At 44.5% G+C, this 10,000-nt stretch overlaps 1 protein-coding gene across 1 annotated transcript in view; it reads right to left on the reverse strand.

Annotated features, from left to right (window-relative positions):
- Nucleotides 1-391: 391 nt before the first annotated feature.
- Nucleotides 392-10,000, reverse strand: part of ZCWPW1 (zinc finger CW-type and PWWP domain containing 1) — a 34,947-nt gene continuing 25,338 nt past the window's right edge. The window contains exons 9-10 of the mRNA XM_087919023.1: nt 2,181-2,256; nt 392-517 (exon numbers count right to left, since the gene is read on the reverse strand). Of these exons, the coding sequence (XP_087775149.1) occupies nt 392-517; nt 2,181-2,256 (202 nt within the window). The remainder of the gene's footprint in view (nt 518-2,180; nt 2,257-10,000) is intronic.

A 10,000-nucleotide genomic window follows, 5' to 3' on the forward strand; every position in this document is an offset into this window, starting at 1 on the left:
TTTGGACACGGATGGAAGACAGTTGGATGTTTTGTTTGTCTTTAAAAACCAAGAGAATCTACCAAAAATAATAAAATAAAAATCCACCAAGCGTTGGCGTCCCAACGGCTGCGGGAGATCTCCAACCTCGGCCAACCGGTGGGCTTCAGTTCCCAGAATTCCCCAGCTAGCATGTTTGAAAGGTGTCAAGATTTTGGAGATCCGCCCGCCCCGATTTATTGTCACACGCACCACCGTTCTTTGCAACCTACTACGGCTCCGTGTCCAGGTGTCAACCTGCTCAAGGAAAGGCACAATTCTTGTTCCTTCTGTAGGTGGGGTTGTGATGCCACTGCAACGCATCTCGACAATGGGGTTTTTTTGTGTGTGTGTGTGTGTTCTAAAGAAACCCTCAGGCAAAGCCTCTTCTTACCAAGGCGTTTCCTTCTCGGGGGGGTTCCCCGTAGCTCTTCAGCAGGGAGGCAGAGATCCAAGCGCGGGTCACGGAGTGGCCAAAGAAGGTCACGTGGTACTTGGACTAAAACCAGAAGGAGAGAAGGGTCAGTGGCCGTTTGGGCGAGAGGCTGCCTCACTGTAACCGGAAAGGAACCACGAGGATGTGTGTGTCTGTGTGTGTGTGTGTGTGTGTCCTTGACTGGAGCGAAGATATCCCCTCCTCTACTCGTTGCAGAAGACCTTATGCCACCACCAGACTCGAAATTCTAGACCTAGAAAACCTAGAACTATGAGGCCTTCGGTCCGATCGAAGTATAGTGCATAAAATCATACATTGCAATGTCCTTCCTGTCGATGAATACTTCAGCTGCAACCATAACAACCCAAGAGCACACAATAGATACACACCCAAGGTTAACCGCACCGAACTTGATGGCAGGAAATATGACTTCAGCAATAACAGAGGGGTCAATGTCTGGAATCCTCTACCTGACTCTGGGGTTTCTTCCCCAAACCCTAAAAACTTTAACCTTAGACTGTCTACTAGGGACCTCACCCCTTTCCTAAGAGGTCTGTAAGGGACGTGCATAAGCGCACCAACGTGCCCATAGTCCCTGTCCTATGGTTTCTCTTATATTTTTAATTTTTCTTATATGTGTCCATTTCATCTATTCATAACTACGTTTTTACTTATACCACCCCTGTCCTATTCTTTCTTTTATCTTTATTTTTTATTTTTCTTATATGTATCCATGTATTCATAACTATGTTTATACTTATACCGTCTCTGTCCTATTCTTTCTTTTATCTTTCTTTCTTATTTTTCTTATATGTATCCATGTATTCATAACTGTTTATCCTTATACCGTCCCTGTCCTATTGTTTCTTTTTATTTTTCTTATACGTATCCATGTATTCATAACTATGTTTATACTTATACTGTCCCTGTCCTATTCTTTCTTTTATCTTTCTTTCTTATTTTTCTTATACGTATCCATGTATTCATAACTATGTTTATCCTTATACGACCCCTGTCCTATTCTTTCTTTTATCTTTCTTTTTTATTTTTGTTATATGTATCCATGGATTCATAACTATGTTTATACTTATACCGTCCCTGTCCTATTCTTTCTTTTTATTTTTCTTATATGTATCCATGTATTCATAACTATGTTTATCCTTATACGACCCCTGTCCTATTCTTTCTTTTATCTTTCTTTCTTATTTTTCTTATACGCATCCATGTATCCATAACTATGTTCTAAACCTATACCTATTATCTTATAAGCAACTGACAAAAATAAATAAATACATTTTTTTTTAAAAAAATAGATCTTTGCAACGAAAGTCACGGAATAAGTATGGGAAAGCGAGTCTAATTCCCCACATCCACTGCTTGCCTGTCCCCAGTTGGGGTGGGGTTTTGGAGGGGGGGGCACATGTTCTTTGAAACTCCTCGCCCCTTTTTGGAAAGAGGGGGGTGCCAGACAGGTTTGCTCTGTTCGCTTTTGGGGGCAATTTCATTGGCCTCTGGCTGTCTTCTATATATATATATATTTTAATAAATTCACCCCCAGCTGTTTGCAGCTGGGCTTCTGGCATCTCCCCACACTCCTACCCCCGATTTCAAGGAATCCCCACTCGGCTGAACCCTTCTCCCGCGAGGTCCGATGATCACGCGTGACCCCCTGCGTGGAGGACAGCACAAATGTACGGGGGCAAATGGGACAAACACAATACTTAACCGGAAGTGAGTCGGCCTGGGACGCAAACAGGAAGTATTCTCCAATGTCAGGGTCGGCTTCTATGATTCCCGGCCACCTAGAAAAAAAAAAACACAGGCAGGAAGGAGAGGAGAAAATAAGAATAAAACAGGAGTGAATTGATTCGATTCATTGGCGGTTCCTCTCTTGTTCTCTTACTTTAAGGCTGGAAAAGCTTGAAAAGCCCCCACGGGGAAACGTTTCACGCGAACTCAATCCTGGGCCTGCCCAAATTGGCTCCCTCCCTGGAGGAGAGGGACGACGGAGAACGCCTCCCTGCCAGAGCCGCGTTCTACGCGTCGCAAAAGCTTATACCGCGGGTGGCGGTCCTCGACTTATAACCCCTTCCAAATGTAGGGACCAGCTCGAAGTGGCAGCGGCCCGGGGGGGGGAAAGGGTTAGGGTTAGGGTTTGACACTTGTGACACATTTGACACTTATGACCGGTGTAACATTCCCCGGGGTCACGTGATCCAAACTCACACCTTCTCGTCCATCCGTATGGGATGGGTAGGAATTAGCCGTTCATAACTGCTGTTGTTCATCTCGGAGGTGACCGTGAAAAAGTCATTATAGGAGGGGAAATTTTTGGGATGATGAATTCAAGGGGAGCAAACGGAGGGGTGTGCGAGGTAGAAGGGTGGCACACACTCGAATGGATCATTGAAGGGGGTACATTTGTTTCTGGAGTGATTAGAACTATGATGGAATTCACTGAAGAGTGAATGAAATAAAGGCCTGTGATCCTATTGCAAAGGTGGCAGAGAAAAGTATTCTAGGTGTAATAATAATTCTCGACTCCTGACGAATGTCTCTTTTCTTTTATGTATACTGAGAGGTTTTACACCAAGACAAATTCCTTGGGTGTCCAATCACACTTGGCCAATAAAAAGAATTCTATTTCTATTTCCTATTCTATTCATTTTCTATTCTATTCATTTTCTTTTCTATTCATTTTCTTTTCTTTTCTTTTCTATTTTCTTTTCTATTCTTTTCTATCCTATCCTATCCTATCCTATCCTATCCTAATTCTATTCTATTTCTATTCTTTTCTATTCTCTATTCTATTCTCTATTCTATTCTCTATTCTATTCTATTCTATTATTCTATTCTCTATTCTATTCTATTCTCTATTTTATTCTATTCTATTCTATATTCTATTCTATTATTCTATTCTCCTATTCTATTCTCTATTTTATTCTATTCTATTATTTTATTCTCTATTCTATTCTATTCTCTATTCTATTTTATTATTCTATTCTATATTCTATTCTCTATTCTCTATTCTATTCTATTATTCTATTCTATTCTCTATTTTATTCTATTCTATTCCATATTCTATTATTCTATTCTCTATTCTATTCTATTATTTTATTCTCTATTCTATTCTATTCTCTATTCTATTTTATTATTCTATTCTATATTCTATTCTCTATTCTATTCTCTATTTTATTCTATTCTATTCCATATTCTATTATTCTATTCTATATTCTATTATTTTATTCTCTATTCTATTCTATTCTCTATTCTATTTTATTATTCTATTCTATATTCTATTCTCTATTCTATTCTATTATTCTATTCTATTCTCTATTCTATTCTATTATTCTATTCTATTCTATTCTATTCTCTATTTTATTCTATTCTATATTCTATTCTATTCTATTCTATTCTCTATTCTATTCTATTCTATTCTCTATTCTATTCTCTATTCTATTCTATATTTTATTCTATTCTATTCTATTCTATTCTATTCTATTCTATTCTATTCTATTCTATATTCTATTCTATTCTATTCTATTCTATTCTAATGAATACAGAAATAAAATAAGAATTTTAGATACCATTTTCAAATAAGATATGAGACTGTTTAAAGAAAAATGAAATGAGCTATGATATGAATTGGAAATGAATATAATCACTGCGAGGAACATAAATGATACGAAATTGGTTAGGATCAAAGAATAGGTCGGCCAGGCCACATTTGTATTGAAATGTAAAAAAAACCCGGAACCACACGGTTCACCAAAAGAGATGTTTTTTAAAAATATGAACAGTAAAAAAAAAACTTATTTATTTTTTTTTAAAAATCACATATTCCAGGGGAGGGGTCACGTGACCCCCCCCCCTTTTCTCAACCAGCCAAGACAACGGGCCGGGGGTGGGTGGGCGGGAAAGCCGCTCAGCGACCGTGTGACCCGCTTCACGACTGCCGTGATTCAATTCACCCTGGTGGCCAGAAAGTCCACTGAACGAGCCACTCGCTTTGGAACGGAAATCTGGAGCCGAAGGGCGGTCGTTTGAAGTCAGAGGCTTAAGGAGGATAAAGGATTGCAGAGCTTCTGCGCCTGCCATTCCACCCACTTTTTTTTTTTAAAAAAAAACCAAACAGCAGGCTGTGTTTATACAAAAACACTCCACCGCCTCCGATAAAACAGCCAGCAGACGCACTTCTCCAAACACGCCGAGCCGAAGGTTAGTTTCCACCCCGCCTTGGTTGACGTTTGGTTTCTGTTGTGGTTGGGCGCAAATCCAGCCTGTTTGTCAAGTTTCTTCTAGCCACACGATGAATTAGATCCAGCAAGGGAGGGTGTGTGTGTGTGTGGGGGGGCGTCAAGTGCCTTGCAGGAGGGGGCTGCCCGCAGAATGACGAAGACGTCTCCGCCAACCGGAGTTTCATCCTCCTCGGGCCGCTTTTTTGGCAGCTTTTGAAGAGAAAGACCAACAAAGAGATGGAGACAATTGGAAATATCGTTAGCGGATTAACAACGGTTGAACAAGACAAACGTGGGGTGTTGAAGTGGGAGATGGCTAGGTCAGAAATTTTATCTCAGATTTCAAACTATAGAGGAAGAAAAAGGACAAGATTTGGCGGCGGTAGTGATAGAAATCTTGGCTGGAGCTTTGGCGATAACAGAGGAAAAGACGATGGACGGAGTAGATGAGATACACCGTGTCTTCACAAGATATGCGATGAGGAACAAGCTACCAAGGGAGACCCGTGTCAGATTTACTAAAAAGACTATTAAAACACAAATACTACAAGCGGCAAGAGATAAGGGATTGAAATATAAAGACAAAGAGATTGTGGTCTTAAAACAAGTACCCAGAAGAGTGAGAGAGATGAGAAGAGAATATCGATTCTTGACTGAAACGTTATTGCAAAAAGAGGTGAATTATAGACGGTTGATCCCAGAAGGACTGAGGTTCACGTGGCAAGAACAGAGACGCAGAATTGACTCCATTGAGAAAGCAGAAATATTCTGCAATGAATTTTTTGGGAAGAAGAGAAATAGAGACAAGGAAAAGAGACCATCTCAACTGAACCCCAGGAGGACCAAATGGGAATGGGAAAAGAAGAAGGCGCAGCAGGTGGACAAACGGAGACCAAAGAACAACGTGAAGCAGGATCCACGAGAGCTGTCAGACCTAAATACAAACTATAATCATGCAGGGGAAAAAAAAATTGATTTCTACGAATGTAAACGGATTGAAATCGCAGCTTTTGTGGCGCGCCACAATCACGGCCTCTGACATCCCCGCCTCTTCCCGCTGGAGCCAGGTTGAAAAAAACCCGCCTCTGCTTAGGACAGGGACCTCCCAATTCATCGTTCTAAACCCGGGCGGAGCAGAGACCCTGGGAAAATCCCCTCTCCCCCCAAAAAGTCTTCAGGAACCCCCCCGCATCCCATTTTCCTACCTCTTTATTTGAGATTTCCAGCTCTGTTCTCAGCGGGAGAGGAAGAGAGAGACGGGAGAGACTTTGGGCCGCGTGCAAGGAAAGCAGCGGAAGCCGCCGAAGTCTTTTCTTTCTCTCTCCCTCCGCCAAACTCCGCCAGAAACTCGGCGGAGCCTCTTGGAGCAGGAGGGCCTTGCGGGGTCCCCAAGACACTCATTTCGGGGCCGAGTTTGGGGCGGGGGGCGGGGAGAGAAAGAAAAGACTTCGGCGGCTTTCCTTGCACGCAGGCAAAAGCAGAAGGAGGAAGAAGCGGAGAGGGGCAGCCCGGTAGGCCAGGCCAGGCGTGTGGGATGCGCGGGGCAAGTTTTACCGCCCCCTCCGCACTCTCCGCCTTCCTTCCTCCCCTTCATTACCTCGTGTTGCGCACGACGCAAGCGACGCAAGCTTAGTGTTCCCGCGGGCTATTCGGGTGGCGCAGCCAGGATTAATCTTTGGGTGTGTGTGTGGCTTTTCAGCCAGGATTAATGGCTTTGTGTGTGTGTGGACCTTTCAGCCAGGATTAATGGCTTTGGGGGTGTGCGGACCCCCAAATTTTCTCACGGACCACCAGTGGCTCCTGACCACGGGTTGGCGACCTACCAGCGTAGGCGAGCTGGATGTCAGGTGATCTTCACCTTCTTTGAAGAAAAAAAAAAAATAACTCATTCAGGCAGTCCTCGACTTATAACACTTTCCTTTAGGGACTGTTCAGAGTTACCGTGGCTTTGAAAAAAGGGACTTTGTGATGGTTGGTTCCACCCGGTCAGCGTTGACCATTCCAGCATCCCCAGGGTCACATGATCCAAACCAAGATGCCTTGGGGACTGACTCCTCTATCTGTCAGAATACAGAATACCAGAGTTGGAAGGGACCTCAGAGGTCTTCCAGTCCAACCCCCACCACCCCTAACTCAGGCTCAAGAGACCCTACATCAGAGGTCCCTCAAACTTGGCATCTTGAAGGCTCGTGGACTTCAACTCAGCTAGGCTGGCTGGGCAATTCCGAGCGTCGGCAAGTCTTCAAAGCGGCCAAAGTTTGGGGACTCTTCTGCCCCGACGCCGTTTCGGACAGGTGGGCTGTCCAAGTCTCTTCTTGTGAACCTCCAGGGATGGAGGGCTCACACCTTCTGAAGGTAAGCGGCTCCGCCGGGGGAAAAATTGTCCTCCCTGGTCAGGGAATTTCCTTCTCTCCCTGGGTCGGTTGCCATCCGTGGCTTCCCTGTTTCCTGCCTTCGGGTGCCGGGGAGAATCACTGGACCCTCCGGCCCCCTCGTCGTCTTTTTTGGGGGCACACCCCTCCAATGTTGGGAACCCTGCTCCGTGTCACCCTGGTCCCTCCGGCTCTACAAACTGGACAGGCCCAGTTGCAGCGCCCCGAAGTCGCGTCCTCCCCTTTGGTGAAGCCGGATCCGCTTCAACCACCGGGTTTACTCCCTTCACGACGGTGGCGAGAGAAGTCGTCAAAGGGGACAAACTCAAGAGGAAAAACAAACAAAAAACCCAAAACGGCCCTGTTTAACGACAGAAATTTGGGGGTTCAGGGGTTGTTCGTAAAGGAAGGATTACTTGGGCTTGGAACGGGAGTTGTTGCCCTAGGAAAAAACTTTCAGGGGAGGAGAAAAAAATAAAAATACAACTTTACTAAACGAATCATCTGTAGGAAAATGGCAGGAAAGCAAAGTCAACCGGCACGGAAATCTTGAAGGCGGAAGTCAGAAGGAAACGCTTGAATTCCCAAAAAGAGCAAAGCCCCGCAAATCCCCCTGCTGCCACCAGAGGAGCCAGTCCCCGCTATCAAAAGCGTGCTGGCTTTGCCCTTGGGATTAGCGGGCTTCAACATCAGAGCAAAGGAACGCAGATACCTGTGTTCCCCCCCACCAAAAAAAAATATAAGACCGGGTCTTCTATCCATTTTTACTCCAAAAGAGGCATGGGGGCTTATTTTCCATCCGGTTGGGTCTTATTTGGGGGAAAAAAATGGTACAAAATGCATCCATCGGGCTGACAGTCTTCATCGGGGCTTATTTTCGGGGTAAAGGCTTGTATGACGAGCACCCTGAAAAATCACGCTAGGGTTGATTTTCCAGTTGGGTGCTTATTTTGGAGAAAACACGATACAAAATGCATCCATCGGGCTGGCGGTCTTCATCGGGGCTTATTTTCAGGGTAAAGGCTTGTATTACGAGCATCCTGAAAAATCACGCTAGGGTTTATTTTCCAGTTGGATGCTTATTTTGGAGAAAACATGGTACAAAATGCATCCATCGGGCTGACGGTCTTCATTGGGGCTTATTTTCGGGGTAGGGCTTGTATTACGAGCCTCCTGAAAAATCACGCTAGGGTTTATTTTCCAGTTGGGTGCTTATTTTGGAGAAAACACGGTACAAAAGGCATCCATCGGGCTGACGGTCTTCATCGGGGCTTATTTTCAGGGTAGGGCTTGTATTACGAGCCTCCTGAAAAATCCTGCTAGGGTTTATTTTGCAGTTGGGTTTTATTTTGGAGAAAACACGGTACAAAATGCATCCATCGGGCTGACGGTCTTCATCGGGCTTATTTTTGTATTACGAGCACCCTGAAAAATGACGCTAGGGTTTATTTTCCAGTTGGGTGCTTATTTTGGAGAAAACATGGTACAAAATGCATCCATCGGGCTGACGGTCTTCATCGGGGCTTATTTTCGGGGTAGGGCTTGTATTACGAGCACCCTGAAAAATCACGCTAGGGTTGATTTTCCAGTTGGGTGCTTATTTTGGAGAAAACATGGTACAAAATGCATCCATCGGGCTGACGGTCTTCATCGGGGCTTATTTTTGGGGTAAAGGCTTGTATTACGAGCACCCTGAAAAATCACGCTAGGGTTTATTTTGCAGTTGGGTCCTTATTTTGGAGAAAACATGGTACAAAATGCATCCATCGGGCTGACGGTCTTCATTGGGGCTTATTTTCGGGTAGGGCTTGTATTACGAGCCTCCTGAAAAATCACGCTAGGGTTTATTTTCCAGTTGGGTGCTTATTTTGGAGAAAACACGGTACAAAAGGCATCCATCGGGCTGACGGTCTTCATGGGGCTTATTTTCAGGGTAGGGCTTGTATTACGAGCCTCCTGAAAAATCCTGCTAGGGTTTATTTTTCAGATGGGTCTTATTTTAGAGAAAACACGGTACAAAATGCATTCATCAGGCCGATGGTCTTAATTGCGGCTTATTTTTGTATTACGAGCACCCTGAAAAATGACGCTAGGGTTTATTTTCCAGTTGGGTGCTTATTTTGGAGAAAACACGGTACAAAAGGCATCCATCGGGCTGACGGTCTTCATCGGGGCTTATTTTCAGGGTAGGGCTTGTATTACGAGCCTCCTGAAAAATCCTGCTAGGGTTTATTTTGCAGTTGGGTTTTATTTTGGAGAAAACACGGTACAAAATGCATCCATCGGGCTGACGGTCTTCATCGGGGCTTATTTTTGTATTACGAGCACCCTGAAAAATGACGCTAGGGTTTATTTTCCAGTTGGGTGCTTATTTTGGAGAAAACATGGTACAAAATGCATCCATCGGGCTGACGGTCTTCATCGGGGCTTATTTTGGGTGGGGCTTGTATTCAGAGCACCCTGAAAAATCACGCTAGGGTTGATTTTCCAGTTGGGTGCTTATTTTGGAGAAAACATGGTACAAAATGCATCCATCGGGCTGACGGTCTTCATCGGGGCTTATTTTCGGGGTAAAGGCTTGTATTACAAGCATCCTGAAAAATCACGCTAGGGGTTTATTTTGCCGCCGGGTCTTATTTTTGTGGGAAACACAGTAGCCGTTTCCCCGCTTTTCTAGGGCTCCGAATCCCCATTTCTGGCTAATTCTCCACCAAAAGGACTGCAGCTGCTGCTGCCTTGGCAAGGGTAGTGCAAAAACTTGGCCGTTTGGGCCTCTCCGTCTCAAGGAGGGCCGGCTGTTGATCAGACCCGCAGGAGGCTGAGACAGTGGGGAGTTTTGAAAAGATTCAAGGTCAGGCTGCTTAAAAAAAAAAAAGTCTTAGGCCAAAATCTGTCCTTTGACAGCTGTGTGGATTATGTGGGGCAGCTTCTCCGCG

The sequence above is a fragment of the Pseudonaja textilis genome, unplaced genomic scaffold (genome assembly GCF_049901715.1).
Source record: "Pseudonaja textilis isolate UNSWEBS1 unplaced genomic scaffold, rPseTex1.2 PTEXSCF23, whole genome shotgun sequence".
Taxonomy (NCBI): Eukaryota; Metazoa; Chordata; class Lepidosauria; order Squamata; family Elapidae; genus Pseudonaja; species Pseudonaja textilis.